The following is a 21955-nucleotide window of genomic DNA, read 5'->3' as shown; positions in this document are numbered from 1 at the left end:
AAGGTAAGGGCTTAAAAGGGGGGACATTAATACCCCAAGAGTTTTCCTCAAAGAGTTTATTAAATCCCTTAGACTCTTCTTCTTGGCTGTGTGCTAAATGCCTGGCTGCACATGGTCTGCATTCTTGGGAACTGGGGACTAGAATGGGGAGCTGGCAGAAGAGTGTGGGGAGCCAAGTTGCCAAATTATGGGGTAAACAGACTTAATGATCCCCCCTCTGACTGTTTTCAGTTCTTTCTCACCCCTGCTCTCCTTAACTTCCAATTCTAAGCCCAGAGCTTCGCCGGGGCTCTGATGGCAGGCTGGCTGCCTCCTCGCCCCTCTACCCCAGAAGCCCTTTCTACATGGATTCCGGCCTGCAGCCCCCCTGCTCTGCCTAATCTGTCAACTTGTTTTCATCCTCTTTCCGTCTTTCCAGAAATCTACACTTTTCAGTTTCCACACTTCTATGGTTTGATTCTTTTTCCTTAAAAAGTAAATTTATATCATCACTTTTAACGGATCTCAGGATGCCATCTCAAACCAGAGCCCCACTAGGGGGTTTGGATTAATTAACTTTCAGAAGTTTAAGTGGACAGTGCAGATGAAAAGTGGGCAGAAAACATCATCTGTTCCAAGAGTCTTTAAGGAGAGCATCTGTCTTATCCAGAAAGCAGTTATGAAAAAGCAGAGGAGAAAAAAAGAAGAATGTGGGCCAACCAACAAACAAATAGAAAGGAAGACAAAGATTCTGAGTAGGAAAGAAATACAGAGGACAGGGCAGGAGGGTCATGCTCCTCAGCAGACTCCCAGAGTCTGGGAAGATGGGACTGTTTGGTTCTAAGACATCAGCCCCCATGCACTGCATCTTAGAAGCCTCATTGGGTTTAACTCATCTCTGGGGTGGGGCGCCTCTTAGGATCAGACTCTTCAAGAGAAGATTCCTCCATCTGGCATTCAAGGCCTTCTATATCACGGTCCCATGTTATCATTTGAGTCCTATTGATCACTGGCCCCTGACCCCCACCTCAATAACTTTTTCTCTAGAAATACTGGACTTGCTGCTTTACAACCTCTCTGTTTCCCTATCTACCCTTTTGCTGACCCTTTCTCTCCACCTGGAAGGCCCTCCTGCCCATCTCTACCTTTACAAAGTCTATCCATGAACTTGAGAGGACAGAGGCTGGGAGTGGGGATGGGCTGACTGGCAAAAACAAGCACAGCTGCAAAGGGCCAGGTGATGCTTTGCTTTCTTCTGTAAAATGTAATCTCAGAAGTGAAAGCAGACACCGACTTGCAATTCTATTTATATGTAGCCAGGACTTAATCTCTACCAATGAAAGTATTGCGTGTTAGAAACACCTCCTGGAGTGGAGTAGGAGTACGCTGCCCCCCAGGGCTATAAGGTCCTCACGGGGGAGCGTGTTCTGTCCCGTGAAGCAGCCTAGTGCAAAATCTTGGAGAAGTAACAGCATTCCAGTTTCCTCAACTATGAAGTGACGCATCTGTGTCATTGGCCTCAGGGGTGGTGGGGGTTCCAAGGTGATACCAGATGTAAAACCACTCGTGAACTCTAAAGTGATGTTCACGTGATTCCTAAAGATATTATTGTACAGGGAAAAAAAATTCTATCCATGCCCCTGTAACCCAGAACCCTCTTTTGTGGCACTTGTCACAACCTGCTCCAAGGCATAGTTATTTGTGTGCAGGCACTCCTCCTGTAACAACACGTATGCATCCTGAAAACGTTACCTTCTGCAAAACTGTTCAGGAAAAACAACAGACTTAGGGAAAAATGGGATTGGGGCAGACCACTCAAAATGTACAGAACTTTGTATCTTTATGTTTGTTTGTAGAGCCCTACAAACCCACCAATGCATCCTAATCCCAATAAGAATGCCAGCACAGTTAAGTCCCTGGAGAATTTACACCTTGCCTCATGTTGGTCAGTCCTTTGTAGCCTTGAATCTGGGGCCCTGTGCTTCCCTTTTCAAGTGTTAGGTCACAGACATATTCACTTCTGGTAAGGACCTTTTCTTTTCTTCCTCTATTTTATGTATGTGGGAGGCCTCCACAGCATGGCTGGTGAGTAGAGTAGGTCTGTGCCTGAGATCCGAACCTGCAAACCCAGGCCACTGAAGCAGAGCATGTGGAACTTTTACCACTCTGCCATGGGGCCAGCCCCTTAGTAAGGACCATTTTAACTACAACTAAAGATTCCATCTAGATGGGGTGTTCTTCATTAATTCATTGTTTTAACACAAGGGGAAATGTCTTCACTTGCCCTGAGCCTCCTCAGAAAACAGTACAAACCACCATGGTTCCTACAGCCATGAAACTAGATATACTTGACCTAAAGTTTCAGGGTGTTTTCTTAAGGTCTGTATTTATTGCTAAATCTGTTTCTTTCCCATGGCTGGTGTAACAAATTACTGCAAACTTGATGGCTTCCAGTAACGCAATCTGATTATCTTATAGTTTTGGTGGGCAGAAGTCCAAAATGGGTCTCTCTGGGCTAAAATCAAGGTGTTGACAAGGTAGGTTTCTTCTGGAAGCTCTAGGGGAGAATCTGTTTTCTTGCCTTTTCCAGTTTCTAGAGGCTGCCTGCATTCCTGGGCTCATGGCCCCTTCCTCCATCTTGAAAGCCAGCAATGGCTGGTTGAGTCTTTCTCCTATGGTGTTGCTCTGACTCTGACTCTCCTGCCTCCTTCTAATTCACTTACTAAGATCGTTGTGATCACACTGGGCCACCTGGATAACCCAGGATCATTATCCATCTCAGAGTCAGCTGATTGGCAACCTTAGTTCCATCTGCAGCCTCAATCCCCCCCTTGCTATGTAACAGAACATACTCACAGGCTCCATGGGTTAGGATGTGGGCATCTTTGGAAGGAGGCATTATTCTGCCGACCACCCTAAGGCTCTTTTTTTATTGTAAGAAAGCCTGCCCTTGACTGCTCCAAAACATTACAAGCTCAGAAAAATGCACAGGAACCAACATGGCTTCCACTTTATACCACTATCATTCCTTTATAATCGTGTCTGAAGTAATTCGCATGAAAGGAACACATGCTGTAGCGGAGCAGACTGTGTCTTATTCTTCTTATTAGATGGTGAGCTCCCTGATGAGAGGGGCTCCATCTTTTTTTTTCTTTTTTTCTTTTTTGAGGAAGATTAGCCCTGAGCTAACATCTGCTGCTAATCCTCCTCTTTTTTGCTGAGGAAGACTGGCCCTGAGCTAACATCTGTGGCCATTTTCCTCTACTTTATATGTGGGATGCCTACCACAGCATGGCTTGCCACGCGGTGCCATGTCCACACGCAGGATCTGAATCGGCAAACCCCGGGCCACCAAAGTGGAACGTGCAAACTTAACTGCTGTACCACCAGGCTGGCCCCTCTCCATCTTTCTTTAGTATCCCTACCACGCATTCCACATTGTGGGTTCCCCAATAAAGAGCAATGAAATGAATCAAGTTATTACAAAGTAGATAAATATCTGTACACCTAAAGCAACCCTTTGGATTAAGGCCAAAGTGTAACCCATTGTCCAAGCAAAGGATTAAGAGACAAAGAAATCTTGGGAGGGAAAATCCCATGTACCTTGAGCACAAAGTTGTCCTCAGCCTGAAGCTTCAGATCCACTACCGCCTTCCTAACCAAAGCTTCAAAGTTGGGGTCTCTCCTCCGAGGGACATCCAGGGTGGGAAAGAGGTCCCCAATCAGGCCCATGAACACTGGCATGTCATCAGTCACAATCTTGGGGATGTTGAAGTCTCGCAAAGAACGCATTAGGACTTGGTCCTCAGGCCGGTCGGGGTCTCCTCGTTTCAGGGATCCTGCCACCACCAGCACAGACTTGATGGCCCGCAGTCCCCAGTCATAGTGATCCTGCAGGAAGGCAGCACGGGTTAGACTAGAGTTGCTGGGATGCAGAACACCATACGCTCAAGCTAGCGTCTGCAAAATTACAGGTATCATCACGTCAGTGTTAGTTTACTTCTGAGGCCAAGGCAGAGGCATAGGAAAGGATTAATGACATAGAAGGTCATGATCATGGGATCCTAGTTCCTGGTCTAGCATTAGCTACTTTTCTGGCGGGGATGACACCGAACAAATGGGGGCTTGGGGTCAGGGAGACTAAACAGAACGATGTCCAAACTTATCTGACTACTCCTTGTGCATTCAGAGGATGGAAGGGAGGCTTGTCAGCTCTTAGAGACAGTTTGAGCTCAAAGATGGATAAAAAACCCTCTCCTGTTTCTTCATACTCCCCAGGCCCCTTTCTCATCGTATCCTCTCTCTAGGTTCTCTATCACTATTGACTTCCAGGCCAGTGACTTATTTTCACGACTCTATCCCAGACCTCTTTTTTGAACTCTAATTCTGTGCATTCAATGGTCTACACCCCCACTCTCCCTGTGTGTCTAAAATGTACCTTGAGCTTACATGCTCCACCTTGAAGTTCTTCAAACTCTCTAAGAAAAGTAGTTTCTTATAAAAATAGTTCCTTATAAATGTTGTCAAAGACAGAACCCACGGTCACAAGTTCTGATGGTAGATTCCATTGGAGAGTGGACCATACTGCTGGACCAGGTGTCAGAGCAGCATGGTGGGGTAAGTGGTGCAGTGTGAGGTTCAGAGTGCAGAGTCTGAACTCAGACAGACCTAGGTTCAAGTCCCAGCTCTGCTACTTGCTTCACAGCAGATTGTTGTTTAATTAGAGCTGTGATACATGCCACAAAGGGCAATTCAGCGTGCAGCGAAGATGGTGGCTATGGCGGCGATGCCTGAAATTGACTGTCTTCCCTCCCCTGAACGTGTGGACATCCTTTTCCTTCTGACCTGGACTGCACTTCTTTTTCATCTGTGCTTGACTGAATTCTACTCCCTCAGGTCTTCTTTAATATTGTTTGCTCAGCGAGTCTGATCCTTAGCCTGGGTACAGCCATCATGTCCTTTGTCTTCATTGCACAATGAACTCAAAGAAGACCAGCGTAGGTGCAGCACAGCACAATATGAAGAGGACTATGAACTAAGTGGTGGAAGGAGGCAGGAGATAGACTCCCACAGTCTTTCACAGAGAGTGTTAAGGCTATCAGTCTTTATCCCAAGAGGAGTGAGGAGCATTTTTAAATGATCGCTCTAGCTAGTGGCTAAAGAATGGAGTAGAGGAACCAGAGTAGAGGTGGAGAAACTAGTCAGAGAGGGGGTTCCAATAGTTTAAGCAAGAGATATGGGTGCTTGGAACCAAAGTGGTAGCAGCAAGTATGGAAAGCAAATGAGCTGTAGCTGAGAAATATCCAGAGGGTAGAATGAAGAACAGTTCCTTAATGATTAGATGGAAGGCTGAGGAAGAAGAAAGTGTCACGGATAACTCCCAGGCTTCCAGAATTAATGAGTGAGTAAATGGTTCTGCGTACTGAAGCAAAGAACGTAGGAGAAGTGGGCTTGGGGTGGGGCCTGGCACGAAGATGAGCTTTAGAAGCTGAGCTGAAGGAACATTTTAGACACTCAAGGGGAGCATGGGTGTAGACTACTGAATACACAGGATTAGAGTTCAAAGGAGAGGTCTGGGATAGAGTCCTGAAAGTAAGTCACTGGCCTGGAAGTAAAGAGTGGTAGAGAACCTAGAGAGAGGATACAATGAGAAAGGGGCCTGGGGAGTATGAAGAAACAGGAGAGGGTTTTTAAAACCTGTCTTCAACAGATTTCGCAGGGCTGAGAGAACCTGTATCATGGCAGCAGAGGTGATCCAAGTAAGAGAACCCCAAAGGGAAGAGAAACTCATTGGAAACAGCCTAGGGTAGCTGGATTGGCTGTCCTTGCCCCCAAAGAAATTCTTCATCCAAGGCATAAACCTTGGAGATTCTCAGCCATGTTTTAAGGTGCTATTCCTGTGAGGGAACTGCCCTAGGCAGAAGCCACATTTAAGGACAAGTAGCAATGACGTGCAAGGGGCTCCTTAATGCCTATCTCTCTCCCCAACCCTGTCCCCATCTCATGTCCCTTCAGGTAAAGACCATTCCCTCTAAGAGTTCTCGTTAGCTGTGGCAGGGTTTCTAATGGTATACCGCTGATCTATGAGGTGTTGCTAAATATTCTATTAAAAAACAGAGTTCTCTGGTCAAATAATTTTTTTTAAATGCTAGGCTATAAAAGAGGACACAAATCTTTATTGTAGAAGTGCTCAGCGCTTCGATACGTTTATGGTCACAGGGGCTTTCTGTAAGAAAGCTCTAATGGATTTCCCTAATACCTTAGCCCCAGAGCCCATCCAGAGCCGGGGTAATCACACAATTGGTCGTCCAGTCTAACTAAGGAGTGTACCTGTTTGGAGAGAAGCTCTTTGCACAGCTGGTAAAGGGTAATAAACTTTCTGGCTAACAACCGGGCTTCGATGAATCCTTCCGCCACCAGCATGATTTCACAGATCAACTCGAAGTCTGGAACGACCATCGCACAAGGCCTGTGTACAGGGAGAAAGAGGGGTGAGGCAGTTTCCCAACCACACAGTCGAAGGGGAGCTTGTCAGCAAGAGACACTGGCTGAGATCACGGACAGAGGCATCTGTGAGTGTAAAACTTAGACCTCAGCAATGATTTCATCTAAGGCTTTCAAAATTTAAAGATGACTTAACTAAAGACAAAGGAAGTGAGCTCTCCCACCCAAGGGGATACGTGGTGTTAGCAGACAGGGGCAGAGCTGGGGCTACAACTCAAGTCTTGTCACTTGAGTCCAGTGCACCTTGCACAAGGCACAGATTAGTAAAGCAAGTTGTCTAGAACACATTAGAGGCTAAGGGTGAGGAATTGAGTCTCTTTTGGTGTCTACAAGAAATGGAGAATCTCTCTATTCCTCCTCCTCAAGACTTGTATCTCTCCCAAGCCTAGCTGTTCAGGGCTTTTCCTGCACTTACTCGCAAACCAATGTAAATATCTAACGCTGAGGTCTAAAGTAGATGCCTAACCCATCTTTTCACGAAATGGCATATATGAGAATATAGAAGGGGATTTATGTCCAGATGTAAGGACTTACTGTGATTTTTTCCTCTGGTTCTAGAAACATATGATTTTAAGATTAACTTATTAGGTATGTAATAGGAGCCTAAGGTTGTTACATTTCTTTAATGGCATTTTCCCTACACTGATACAAAATTTTCAGAAACATTTCATTCAAGTATGTTTTTCCTTTAAATTATTTTACATTACATTCAAATTCAAAGAAGCAACCAAATATTAGATTCTCATAGTTATTGTGCAACCTGAAATAAGGTGAAAAATGCATTTGTACAATAGAATGCAATGTGGCCGTGAAAAATAATGCTGTAGAAGAAAAACCATTTAATGACATGAGAAAAAATTAACTAATGAAGGCAGGATACTAAACTAAATAGGGTCTGATCCCAAGTTTGAAAAAGGAATACCCTGCCCACACACTATTGGAGAGAAGAATGCCAAGTGGTCACATTGACTATGTCTGGATGACAGGACTGGGATGGGGAGAAGCAGAGAGTCCGGAGGCAGACTGCCTGGGTTCAAACTCAGCCCTGCAGCTTTCTAGTGGGCTACTAGCTAACCCTAGTAACTTGGGTTACTACCCTAGGCAATTTGCTGACTCCATCTGTTTTCTCACTGTACAAGGTGGATTCCAACAGTATCCACCTCATATGATTTTTGCGAGAATTAAATGTAAAACTAGACATTTGTATTTATTGTTTTACAAATGTTTTTCTCCTCCCATTTTTTTCCCCATGGATATATGTTCCCTTTAAATTTAGGGAAAAAAATGTAAAGAATAATTCTTATCAGGGTGATAACCCGCCTCCATTATCATTTGTAACATAAGGTTTATTTAATAAACACTTTGTGTAAACAAATAGAAAACAATACAGTATTCTGTGGCCCCAGATTACACTACCTGTTGACATTCCAACAAGCTCTTGGTTAAAGTGAGGACCTGACTGAAGGAGGAGACACCCACACCACTCCCGTGATACAGGAATTTGCCGTCCTGGAGCAGTTTAACAGTGAGGAACGTAAGGACACAGGGAGCTTTCCAGTGGTCTCCTAGGCTTTCATGTCCCCAGACAGAGAGCACTGGGTCTCTTGGTCTGGAGACGAGACCAACAGCTTTGTCATAGCTCCCACAGTCTATCTCCCTGAAGCAACAGTTCAGTAGGCAGAAAATCAGAAGCCAGGAGGCATCTTTCAGCGTTCCCCTTGTTGGGCTGACTTCTCTTTCCAGAGACTCCAGCCCCTTGCTAGGAAATGCATTTGTGTTTTCTTGTCAAAATGAAGATGATTTGAAAGCATGGCAATATCCACCAGTGGCAAAGGTAAAATAAAGGAGGTGCCCTCAAGCATCGCTACTAGAAAGGTAATTTGGCACCACTCTTTTTAGAGAGCAATTTGACAACATGCATCAAGAGCCTTAAAAATGTTCCTCCCTGTTAACTCAGTGATTGCACTTCTGGGAAGCTGGCCAAAAAAAAATAATCATGCATACAGAAAAAAAGACTTATGTACACAGATGTGTATTACAGCATTATGCATAAATGTATCTTAAACGTTAGAAACAGTCTTAATATTTAACTATGGGGGACTAGTTAATTACACTGTGGACTATACACTTGATACAATAAAATGCAGTCACCAAATGAGATTTATTGAGAATATCTTACAAAAGAAGAAACTATGCTGATAGGATTACGATAGACTATGAAATGAAAAAACAAACAGTGTGTAGACCACAAATGTAGACTATAAACATGTGACTTTAAAATATGCATAAACGAAGAACAATTAAGCAAAAAATAATTTTACTGGTGATGGCATTACAGGTGGCTTTTTCAAATCTACTTTTCCATAAGTTCCAAGTTTCCTCTAACATATATGTCATACACATTCAGAAGAAATACAAGAACCTTCTCTATGGGCCGTCACAAGGAGCAGAGCTAAGCTCACCTGAACAGAGCCTTGAGGTTCTCAGGCAGCTCCGTGCGGCCCGCGTAGCCCGGGTTCATGGTGATGAAGATTCCCACAGAAGGATTCAGGCTGATCTCCTCCCCAAGGAAGTTGAACCGCTGCTTCTTATCTCGAATTGCATCTTGAATGCTTTTTACCTGGCAAACAAGTCAGTGGAAAATACCTCCAGTGCCTTTCACTGGCGGGGTGGTAGCCATGGCCGGGGGGAGCTCATGGTTCCACACAACACAAACACTTCTTCTGTGGCCCCTTTCCCTGAAGGACATGCACAGTGACTGCACCCAGACCCTTTACGGCTGGGCACTGGGTGCACATATAAAAGCAGTCTGGCTGTTCATGGCCATATTTATAACACGGTGGCTAAGAGGTTGGGAGCGAACACCAAACAGGTGTTTAACTCTCTCTGAACGTTGGTTCCTTCTGTAGTAACAGTTAAAAATGTATGGGCACTGACCACATACTGGACACTGTTCTGAGCACTTTTTATGTATTAACTCATTTGGGCCTCACCACCATCCTTTGAGAGGGCACTTGAATGCCATCATCCCCACTTTTTCTACGATGAAATGGAAGCCCTAAGAGGCGGAGTGCTTTGCCCAAAGTTACACAGCTACTAAGCGGTGGATCCCAGGCAAATGGAATCTGGAGCCCGGGCTCTCAGGCACTGCATGATGGAGAGAACATCAGCCCCTCTCTCCCGGGCTTCTTCTGAGGATTAAATGAAAGAAGGTCGGTAAAAAGCTTCACATACAGAAAATGCTTAAAATAGCAGCTAACATGGAGATTGTTAATGTGACATCATCATGGCAGTTGTGGCCTCAGTCTTGGTTTAACCCCTCATAGCCGCCCCCAGACTACACCTCTAGAACAGACTGTGTCAGCACAGGCGACCCTGTTAGGGAGGAGTCTCTCGTCCATGGAGGAGGGAAAAGAGCCACAGTGGCAAAGGCAGGCTGGGGCTGGACCCCAGGGTTATTGGTGCCTTTTCAAAGAGATGAGACTTTTTCTTAAATGTGGTCAACTGCAGTTTGACCTGGTCAGATCTACGTTCTAGATCAGTGTTGTAGGTGGGAGGAGAGACAGAAATGAAAGTCACCCATTTATTTTCACACCTGGTGCTTTGGAAAGATATACAAAAATGATCAACAGCAGAAGGAGGGAAGACAAAAAGGGGTCCACTTGTTTGGGCGGCCCGCAGAATGCCTCTGGGTATTTCCCGCCTCTCGGGGTTCTTGAAAGAAAGCCTGAAAGCTGGGGCCAGCACAAGGTTAGAATGAGCCCCAAGCATGTCGGCGATGTTCTGGGTGTTTAGAACAGCCAGGGATTCCATGGAGATGGGGCTGCGGGGGGCTGGAGGGGCTGTGTAAGAGAGAGAAAGAGAGACAGCTGGAACATACATGAGAGAGAGAGACAGAGAGACAGCTGGACGATGTACCAGAGAGTGAGATACAGAGAGACAGAGACAGCTGGAGCATATATGAGAAAGGCAGAAGACAGCTGGACCATAAACAAGAGAGAGACAGAGTGACAGAGAGAGGCAGACACAGAGAACTGAAGCATTTAGGAGAGAGACACAAAGACAGAGACACAGAGAGAGAGAGGCTGCTGGACCAAAAGTAAGAGAGGGGCAGAGACAGAGAAGAGAGGCAGCTGGACCGCAGACCACCGGGCAGGCCTCTCTCCAGTGCCTGGCAGGGCAGTGCTGGCCAGACTGCATGCCGGTTCTACCATTAGGATTCATCTCCTTTCCCAGAGTGCAGCTCTAGTGACTGAATGCATTTGAGCTTGCAGCAATTAGTTTGAGACGGAAACTTCTTCCTACATGCAGAATAGCAATACCATTCTGGCAGGTGGTCTCCAGCACCCAGCATGCTGGTCAGACAGGGCCAGCTCTGCTGCTTCCCAGGCACTCATAGCACAGCTCAGCCACGGAGCCCCTCACCACCCTTGTCGCCCTGCAGGTTATGTGTGTCAGAGAGGCTGTGTTCTCCCCTTCGGCCCCAGTCTTCTCATCTATAAAATACACGAGCTCTCACCTTGCTATGGGGTGGTGAGGGGGGTTCAATTACCGTTTACAAATTGCTCTGTTACCTCTGGGTGAAGGCTAGGGCGAGAGCCCAGGCCCCCTTCTGCTGTTCGTTCTGACTCAGCATTCCCTCCTGCAACATCAAGGACCAGAAACCTCAGGCTCAGCGAGAATTTCTGATGCGCCGTAGGATTGACGGCATCTGTGCTTTTGTGTAAAATTCTATAAGGGGCCCTTGAGGGAGAGTGTTGAACAGACACAAGGATGCAGTTAACATGGCAGCATCAGCGCTAGTAACGGGTGCTGGTAGCCTGGGTTGGACAGGGCAGGAGCCCGCCTGCCTGGCATTTCCTCACCACCTTCACAGCAACTGAGGTCCATGGAACAAGACATTAGAGTGTAACCATGGTCGGTGTCCAGGAGGTCCTGACACAGTCCAGGGCCTGGAAAAGTCCAGGAGTCCTTCAGTATGCCAGTGGGAGAAGCAGGTGGACTGGGGTCGTGTGGATTAAACTGCAAGGTGCACACACAGGCGGGCACAGACTGATACCTAAGGCTGCCACACTCCTCGCTCATGGGGGTTTGTTTCTCCACTGAAGACTCACCGTTTGGGGATATTTTAAAGCCACAAGGAATAACAACAAAATAATAACTGACATTTATTGAGCACTTGATAAGTACCAGGCACTATTCTGAGTATTTTGCATGAATTATCCCATTCAGTCCTCTCAACAGCTGTATGAAATGAGTAGATTTTTGGAAGAGGAAACTGAGGCAGAAGGCAGTTAAGACGGTCGATTGCAGTTAGTTAAGATGTTGCCCTTAGGGGAGGCGAGCGGAGGGATGTGTGGGAACTCTCTATACTGTTTTTGCAAGTTTCCTGTAAATCTAAAACTGGTTCAAAATAAAAAGTTAAAAGAAAAAGGGAAACTTGCCAGATGTCTAACAGTTGCTAAGTGGGGCAACGCGAGTTAAAAACCAGGCAATCTGGTGCCAAAGCACTTACTTTTAGCCACTTCCCCAAACCACCTGCTGCCAAAGGAGCGCTGTGCCAGCCACTCACAGCTCCTCATCAAATGTATACACTCCCAGAGTGATTTGTTTTGCTCTGAAAATAATCACATTTGTTATAATTGAGAGACACTGGTTTCCACGAAATAAGAAAAGGTGCTTTTGCTGCCCATTAAAGAAAACCAACAAAAATGGAAAGCTATGTTGAAACCAGTGTTCTCAGCGGGAGGTGATTTTGCACCTGCTCTCCTCAGGGGACACGACAATGTCTGGAGACATTCTTGTCGTCACAACTAGGGAGGAGGTTGTGCTGGCATTTAGCGGGCAGAGGCCAGGGGTGCTGCTCCACACCTCACAACATGCAGGGCCGATGCTCGCAAGAAGGAATTATCAAGCCCCAGGCATCAATGGTGCCAAAGGTGAGGAAACCATGACCTGGACCAAACATTTTCCCAGTAAGGAAATTGAGGCCAAGAAGATATAAGTGACTTGTCCACCATCCCCCAGCTTGTATCCCTGGGTCCCACCAAATTCCCACGCAGATTCTTAGCCTCATCTCAGATTGGCCAAATCAGAAATTCTGGGAGTGGGACCAACAAGGCGAGGTTTAACAAGCCCTCCAGGTGATCCTGATGCAGGCTAAAGTTCAAGAACCACTGGGGTCCAGTCAATGCCTGGATTTCTACTCCTGCCTGCTCTGCCCAGTTGTCCCCAATCAAAGCTGCAGACTGACCCTCTCCCCCTCTCCGGTGAGCCTGAGTCCTCTGTTCCCCTCTGCCCACTTGCTGTGGAGAGGACCTGCCTCTGCAGCCACTGACCTGGATCAGCCCGGCTCGATCTTGTCGGTCTTGATGTAAACCCAAGCTCCATGGTCCTCAGGGATGTTCTCCCTGCTTGATAGTCTCCCTCTCAGCTCTGGTTCTCAAAGTTTGACTAACAGTGGAACCACATTGAGGTTTTTTAAAAAACCCCAACGCCCATGTCCTGCCTAGACCAATGAAATCAGAATCTATGGGGGTGGAGACTTTGCATTTGTGCATTACTACGTTTCAGAATTGCCCGGGTAATTCTAATGTGCAGCCATGGTTGAGAATTCTGTGCCAGAGCAGCACACCTCCAGCTTCGTGGTGCATACGAATCACTGGGGATCTTGTGAAAACGCAGATTCTGTAGGAGCAGGGCTTGGGTGGATCTGAGAGCCTGCATTTCTAACAAGTTTCCAGGGGATGCTGACGCTGCTGGTCCACAGGTTGAGTAGCATGGAGCTAGATGGCACCACTCGAATATCCACTCTTCAGGACACCTTGTAGCCAATTAAGCATCCTTGCCACTGGATGACAGCCCTATACCAATTTCATGACCCACCGCTGCCCCTCGATTTCTCTTTCCAGCCTCTGCAGCCTTTAATTGCACCTCTCTGGTGGAACTCACTTTCTGCTTTATCTTGTAGACATATGTATAGGTTTTATTTCTCTATATCACAGGCCAGCCCTGATTTCAAATGATCAGTCCTGTTATCTGCACAAGCAGTGTGTTCTCGTCTGATGTTCGCAGTTTGACTGGACATCTTAAGAGTGATATATTTCTCGTTAAAGGCTAGAAGTTGGTGAGTACAGAAGGTTCTGCCTCTATATCCTCCCATCCAGGCCAGGGCTTTGCGTCGAAGTATTAAAAAAAAAAAAATCACACTCTCCCTGCAGGTGATATGTTTTAAGGAGCTCATTGGCTAGCTCTGTGCTAAACGAGTACTCTCAGCCTTTCTCCACACTGCTCCACCTTGCCCCTTTCATTCCAGGCAGGTGGCCCATTCTGTGGTCCCCTGTGGTCATGCTCTTTTCCAGCCTCTGCCCCCAAATGCCATGTGTTATTAAAATCCTGCCTGGCTCACTCCAAGCTTCTCCTGCAATGGCAGATTAGAGTCTGCTGCCTTCAGAAGTGCAAGCCACTCATCACTTTTTACAGTTTTTTATATTTCTGTGTTTTCACCTTAGACCTTAAGCTCCTCTATAAAGCGTGTTACATGGGAAGCTCCTGTGGCTCTGAGACTCTAGCATTTGTTTAGCGCCTTGAGTACCTGGAGCGCTAATGTGGTGGGCTCCCAAGTCCTTGCTAACTGATCTGCTGCTTCTAGCTATTTCCTGCCCCGGCCCAGCCCACTGTTGGTGCCTATACTGTAGAGAAGGGAAGGAAGTGGCAGGAACACCTGGCTAGGGAGTGTGGAGGTGGACAAAGGGCTGGAGGTACAGGGTGGTGGAGTGTCCCCGGTGGTACGTGTCCCTGGGCCCAGATAACCCAAGGCTTAGTGAGCCAATTGCAACAGTAATGGAAAAATTTTTTAAAAAGTAATATCTTATATATGTAAAAAATAGCAGAGTAATTTCTCTTGGAACTGCCACACTTTTCCCTAATTGGATATGCAATTCCACTTGACCAATCTGACAGAGACATGAAAATACCCACCTGCAAGAAGACTGAAGCATACTCACTTTTGGAGAAGTTACTGGGAAGAGGAGCACAGACAGGCAAAGAGGGGGGAGGAGGAAAGGCAGACGAGGGGAGAGGAGGATGGGGGAGAAGAAGTGTCACAGCTGGTGTGGCTTCTGAACCAATATGCCAGCCTCGATTACCTTGTCAATAATTAAGTGCAATTTTCTCCTTGGATGGGTACATGATTTTAAATGTTACCAGCTCAGATTTTGCCCAGGCTGTTTTTTGACCACCTTCTTAAGAATATCTTCTATGGGTATGTTCTTAGACTGGAGTAGGAAAGCATCAGGGAATTCCAGGTTAAATTTATTTAATTCCAGAAGTAAAGGAAACTGATCTTGGAGAACCCATTACTGACCTTGCGTTGGGCAATTTCAAAATAAGGCAAATTCACAGTGTCTATCTATTATGCATTGGGGACAACGGCTGTTGGGCACTGCTTCATCTGTTAGGACACTATTTATTTTAGTGAGATAGCTGAGGGTGAGCTAAGAAGGAGTGAAGTGTGTAGAGGAGACAGGCGTGACAAGGATGTGGATCCTCCTTCCCTGCCCTGTGTGTGTACCCATTTCCTGCAATGTTCAGATAATAACGATAGTAATCATCATCACCACCACCATCATCATCACCACCAACACCATCACCACCATCATCATTATGACTACCACCATCATCATCGCCACCATCATCACCACCAACATTACTACCACCACCATCATCATCATCGCCACCATCATCATCATCACTACCATCACCACCTTCATCACCACCATCATCATCATCACCACCACCACCACTACCAGTGTCATCATAACAGAGACTAAAATTTATTGAGTGCCTACTATCTGTAGGGCTTTGTTTTAAGTGCCTCACACATATTAACACATTTAATATTTATTACAACTGCACCAAGTAGGTACTATTATTAACCCCCTTTACAAATGTGGAACTTGAGACATGGACTTGCCCAGGGTCATACAGCTAGTAAGTGGCTGAACCAGAATTGAACACTGCAGTGTGGTTTCGGAGCCTACACACATAACCACTTCCCTGCCCACTTGCCTGGCTAATTTCACTCTGCAGGAACCTGTTTCTTTTAAAATCCCAAGCGCACGTGGAACTTGCTCACACAATCTCTGGATCCCAAGATGGGCTTTATTTTGACCCTGGTCTGGTTCTTACTGCTTTCCCTTTTCTCTTGCCCTCGGCTCCTTGTGGGGGGGGGGGGACACACTAAGAGAGCCCTTTGGCACCCCCCCCCCGCCCCCCAGCACTGAGTGCTGCGTCGGGGCACCATAGGTGTAACTATTCATGATGAATGGTCCTGGGTGTGAGTGAGTGCAGTCACAGGAGTGCAACCTGGCTAGTGAGAAGAGGAAATGCCCTCTGAAATCTGTGGCAAGCAGCGAGGGTGCAGAAGAGAGGGTGCAGAAAATTATAAAAGCAAAGATGAGATAGGTGGACATGAAGGTGGGTAGAAATACCAGAGGATAGTGGGCAAGGGAATAAAAAGATGGAGGAAGACATCAGCCACTAGATATCTGCAGTGGAAGACGTAAGGAGAAAAATTTGAGGTACGCGGTGGAATTATGGCTTATCAATCAAAAGCCTACACTTCTCTGCTGATTTTCAGAACCTTTCCAGCCTAGAGTTAGTTCTCTGAGAAAGGTTTATGGGACTTTTTGGCTCCACATCTTCTGCCTGAAAATAGATTATACCCAAATTTCAAAGAGACCTTACAGGTGCATCATTTCTGGTTCCAAGTTGTGAAGTGACCGTGCAAAGGTGAATGCAGCCAGCTAATGTGCTTTCTTTGTCCAGCCCAGGTTTTTTTTAAATTGAATGAGTTGACAACTTTTAGAAATCTAGAGATTTTTAAATAAAAATCTGGACTTTTAGCTTCTCTTTAAGATTGAAAAGATGTGGCTACACTGACTTCACAATCTTGCAAGGCAGAGGTGTGCTGGTATATGTTTAACAACCAGTTCTCCAGGAAAGCAAAAATGCCCCTAATTTGTAGAATGTGCCAGTTTCCGCAGTGAAAATTTTGCCACCACAGCCAGTTTCAGCTACCAATGCGACAGCCTGAAACATGAACTGAGCTAGTCAAAGGTTTCAGTCCAAGAGAATGTTCAGGCTAACCATTTGACTTCCTTCCTCTACTAGCCCCTACTGAGTCGAATAAACATAAAGAAAGGGAAAACCATTAATCACTGCTGGGAATGAGAGAAGAGCTCCACATTTTTGCAACTTTCAGGAGCTTCACCAAGAAATAGTTCAGGCAAGAGTCAGTGGGTGGGAGCACCAACTGGCTGTCACATGCAAGAGATGGAAAGCCTGACCACTTTTAGGAAAGGAGGAAGTGAAGGCACCTTGCAGAGCCCTTGACCACCTATGCCTTCCAGTGGCAGCTGGAGACAAGGGTTAGTGATGGAACTAGCTGATGGTATGAGTTCCACCACTGTTCAGCCATGTGGTGACCTCAGCACCTGCCCACGGCTCCAAGTCCAGCCTACCTGTGACAGCAACAGACGCCTGGATGAGAGAGGTGACAGCATGTGGGGGTTATATGGATAGAGGCTGGCTCCTGCCAGGGCAGACAGGCCAGTTGGAGGGGTAGGATGCTGCCCCGCTGGCTTCCTCCACCATGGACAACCTTCCGTCTGCAGATCACCCCACTCCGCTTCTGCTGCCCTTTCCCTCAACTCTGCACACTTAAGAAAAATGTCAGTTCAGCTAAACTTCGTCCTTGCTCCTTTGTCTAGAGCTGAAAGAATTAAACAGAGCCCTATAGGGACCAAAGAGTCCCTCATAGCTCCAGTTTTCTTTTTTGGTACTGTATACATATTGCTTTGAAAATAAAAGCAATTGATAAGAGGAAAATTAAACATTTTTGATCATATGGTATATGGGTACAAACTAGGAGCACCCGCCCCAAGGACCTCGCCAGAGCTTTGATCACTGTATGGGACCTTGACATTGGCTTTGCCTTGTTGAGACAAGAGCCAGGGGGAGGCTCCGAAACCACAGAGTTTCTTCTAGTGGGAAATGGGGGTGCTCAGCTTAGTGCTGGCAAAGGACACAGCTCACTATGCTGACTGCGGGCCTTGGGGGCAGCAGGCTCCCATTTAGGCCTTTGCAGCTCCAATCAGGACCCCCGTGAGAGACCCGTGACTTGACTGCAGCCACTGATTCTCCTCCTGCCCAGCCCCTGCCATGACTGCTGCCAAGTGGAGGGTAATTTCCCTTTCTGAAACCTCCCGGGGTGCCCTGCGGCCCAATGAAGAAAGCAGAATCCACATCATGGCATTTAAGTCTGTCTACTATTTGGTTCAAACCTGTCTCTCTCGTCTCATATTCTCCTCTAGACTTTTACCCCATATACACCAAATCTGTGCTCGATCCCATGGGTGGCAGTGTTGGCTTCAAATACTAACCTTGCCACTTGCTAATGGTGTGCCCTTTCACCTCTGATCTTCAGTCCCTCTCTCCATTCTATATATACATTAATAATGATGGCTTATAGGGCTGTTGTGGGGATAAGAGAGACACATAAGATACAAGGTATAAGAGATGATATATGAGATGTACCTGGTGCAGAACAGACTTTCAAAAAAGGTTTGTTCACTTTCCCTACCCCCGCCCCCTGTCCACTGCTCCCACTGTCTATGAGATGCTTATCATAATCCAAATCCTCTCTATCTTCTTGAGGCCTGGCTTCAAGATAACATATCTAGCAGTCTTGTCCCATACTGCCAGTCAGAATTCAAATCACTTCTAGAACACTGAACAGTGCTCATCTCTGTCTCAAGAACTCTCTCTTTTTTTTGGTGAGGAAGATTGGCCCTGAACTGACATCTGTTGCCAATCTACCTCTACTTTATGTGGGATGTCACCACAGTGTGGCTTGATGAGCAATGTATAGGTCCATGCCTGGGATCCAAATCTGTGAACCCTGGACCACCAAAGTGGAGTGCACGAACTTAACCACTATGCCACCGGGCTAGCCCCACCCAGTCTTCCTCTTGTTGCTTGAGGAAGATTGTCCCTGAGCTAACATCTGTGCCAGTCTTCCTCTATTTTGTATGTGGGACGTTGCCGTAGCATGGCTTGATGAGCGGTGTGTAGGTCCATGCCTGGGATCTGAACCTGAAAAACTCAGGCCATCAAAGTGGAGTGCACAAACCCAATCACTATGCCACCAGGTCAGCCCCATCAAGAACTCATCTTTTGAAGTTAGGGATCATGTCCTATTCAACTGGGGACCCTTCACCCTAATCTTGAGCACAGCACTTACTATGTTGAGGGTGTTCAACAAGTGCTTTATAGGTGAATTGAAAGACAAGTGGCATGGTTACATAAAATCTGACCCAAAAATGTCTTTCTTCATTCAATAACATTCACATAGTAATCCTCACTTTATATACGGTCATGTGTCACCTAACAAGGGGGATATGTTCTGAGAAAGGTGTCCTTAGGTGATTTCATCATTGTGTGAACATTGTAGAGTGTACTTACATAAACCTAGGTGGTACAGGTTACTACATGCCTAGACTACACGGTACCAGTCTTGTGGGACCACTGTCACATATGCAGTCTGTTGTTGACTGAAACATCATTATGCATCACATGACTGTATAATTAAGTGAATTAGGCTGAGAGAAGTGGAGTAACTTGCCCAGACTTTCAGGCAAGGGAAGAGCTGAATTTTAAGCCCCAGTCCGACAATTTCCAAAGTCCGTGCCCATTCCAAGGAGCTGGGCTCTGCCATCTGGTCTGATCCTCCCCTCACCCTTATGAAGCAGGGGGCACAGATGCTCTTTATGCCCATTTTAGGCAGAGAAAATGGAATGCCACAGTCAGTAAATGGATCCACCCTGGTAGGGACCTGCAGGATCCCCATATCCTGCACTTGGACCTGATTTCAGAGGGAGGAGGCAGGGGGTCAGGGAAGTAGATGAGGAGAGGTTGAAAACAGGATGTAGACTTCTACAACGCTTGGCATGAAGGCTTTGGGGCTCCCACCAACTTCTGGCCCCCTTACCTGCACTGCCACCACTGACAAGACCTCCACGGAGATTCTATTGAACTCATCAAAACAGCCCCAGGCACCGGTCTGTGCCAGGCCCTTGTAGATGTTGCCACAAGACTGCAACAAAATGTACAAAGATTAAATTACTAACAGTGCTGGGCATATCATACACGTCTAAGTCATTTTCTATCCTCTTTATTACAGATACTTCCAGTCCCCTAAGGACCACTGGTTAGAAACGTGTATTAAAATTTCAAGAACAATTAAATTTTTGATGGTTGTAGGTGCTAACATAAGCCACGGGATCAAACAGAACCTTTTCAAGATACTTGGACCAAAATCCCTTTAAAATGTCATCAGGCTTGCATTACTGTTGATTCTCTAGCTTTCAAAATCCCAGGAAATGAATAAAAGATTATTTTTCCTTCACCATACAGACAAAAAGCCTCCCACTCAGCCCTTGGCGTGTGCTGATGAAAAAGTTTATGTCTGTATCTTTAAATCCATGCCCAAATACCCAGGCTTCCCAGAGTGATAGAAAGCGGGAGATGGGAGTGGGAAGTGATAACATCTAGAGAAAATAAATTATAGGTAAATTTTTTCAAAAGAAAGCAAGGAAGGAACTTCAAAGGGAAGATGGTATATCTGTCCTAAAAATAAAAACCATTCTGGGCATTCAATGTAAACCAGTAAACCATGAAGCAATATAAAAGAATAGGTTACTGGGAGACACTCTCAAGGCCACTGGCAAGGAGACATCATTAGAGCGTTGGAAATTGTAAATAATGGAAAAGTCCCATTCATTTACTCAGTGGACATTTTTCAACTATCAGCTCTGTGCATAGCTCGTGTGCTAGACACAGAGGGGCTAGTCCCTTGACGAACTACTAGTTAGGTTGTGGAGAGAATGTATACACATAAAGCAGGTAAAGGAATAGAACTTGGGTAAAGCTGGAAGGTAGATTTGGGAGTCATCAATATACAGCCAAAACCTGAAATTATAGAAGAGGATCAGAAAATGAGATGGAGAAGGCAAGATCAGCGAGTTGGGAGAATTGTGGAAGCATAATGTTTCAGATGCCAAGAGAGGAGGGAATCTCAAGAAAGAGTGGGTGTTCTATAGTGTTGGTGCTACAGAGAGGTCAAAAGAATTCCAGATACTTTTGGGTTCAAACCCATTTGATGTTTCATCAACAGCCTCTCCAACTTGAGGTCAAGGGAGGAAGTATTGCTGCTATCATATAAAGAACATCTTAGCACTAAAATGCAACCATTTCCAGAGAAAGTGGCTGGCTTTATGGGTTTTCCAACCAGCACTACTAGAGGAAAGCAAGAACTTTCCCTTTTCCCCATGTTCCACACTGTTCTCATGCCCACCTCATTACCCGATGCCCCCTTACAGACTTCCTGAGGCGGAAGGGATTGTAAAGGTCCTTGACTACAGCCCAAACTCTCCACTTTAGCTCCTCCCTCTGTTTCACCACCCACCCCATCCCCAGGTTCCCCAGGTATCATTTTTTTTTTTTTAAAGATTGGCACCTGAGCTAACAACTGTTGCCAATCTTTTTTTTTTTTTTTAAATTGCTCTTTCTCCCCAAATCCCCCAGTACATAGCCATATATTCTAGCTGTGGGTCCTTCCAGTTGTGGCATGTGGGACGCCGCCCCAGTATGGCCTGACGAGGGGTGCCATGTCTGCACCCAGGATCCGAGCCAGCGAAACCCTGGGCCGCCGAAGCAGAGCATGCCAACTTAACCACTCGGTCACGGGGCCGGCCCCCCAGGTATCATTTTTATTTAAACATATTTTAAGCCTCTAGTTCTTTGTTTTCCATTCCTACTACCTCATCATCTGGCTCCTCACCTTCTCTGGTTTGAATGACTTCAATGTTCTCGCCAAATACTTTCCTTCCTTCCAGTCTCTTCCTATCTTGATTCATCTGGCTGCTCAAAGATTCTTCCTTAAATACCATTTGTTTTCATCATGCTCCTACTTCTTTCCTGAAGGCTGCAGGGTCTTTCTGTAGCCCACCACTTCAAAGTCAGAGTCTCTCAGTGGCTTTGTGTCCCTCCTTTCCTTTTCAACCCCATCTCTTATCTACTCCTGTTCCTCAGTCTGCTTTAATGTACTCAGTCATCATTCCATGTTTATTTCTAGCTTTTTCTCTAGAGATACAGAAACAGAATATGTTGCTGTGTCATAAATAATACATCAAAATGATGCCTGGTGAAGTCCATGACAGGTCCTCCTGACCCTCACTCCATTCCTCCCTCTCCTCTTCCCAGCCAAGCCCTATGAGGAGAGCTCAGGGGTGAAGTCAGAATGAGGGGTAGGACATCAATTGCACCCAAGACTTGGTCATGTCTTTAAAGCTGGTATTTTAATGGGTTAGCCTTGCTAGAATGTCACATGCCTTATTTTGCACTCACTCAA

At 46.0% G+C, this 21955-nt stretch overlaps 1 protein-coding gene across 11 annotated transcripts in view; it reads right to left on the bottom strand.

Annotated features, from left to right (window-relative positions):
- The window catches only part of DNAH9 (dynein axonemal heavy chain 9), a 319325-nt gene that overhangs the window by 191435 nt on the left and 105935 nt on the right, over positions 1–21955 (bottom strand). For all 11 annotated transcript variants that reach the window (XR_011423085.1, XR_011423083.1, XR_011423082.1 and 8 more), the window contains 4 exons: positions 19535–19639; positions 8946–9103; positions 6310–6448; positions 3583–3870 (listed from right to left, as the gene is read on the bottom strand). Coding sequence is in view for 7 of the 11 variants with exons in the window: in XM_070226565.1 (XP_070082666.1) it covers positions 3583–3870; positions 6310–6448; positions 8946–9103; positions 19535–19639 (690 nt within the window). In the remaining 4 variants the exon portion in view is untranslated. The remainder of the gene's footprint in view (positions 1–3582; positions 3871–6309; positions 6449–8945; positions 9104–19534; positions 19640–21955) is intronic.

The sequence above is a fragment of the Equus caballus genome, chromosome 11, assembly GCF_041296265.1.
Source record: "Equus caballus isolate H_3958 breed thoroughbred chromosome 11, TB-T2T, whole genome shotgun sequence".
Lineage (NCBI taxonomy): Eukaryota > Metazoa > Chordata > Mammalia > Perissodactyla > Equidae > Equus > Equus caballus.
This window is presented reverse-complemented; position numbering and strand designations above follow the sequence as displayed.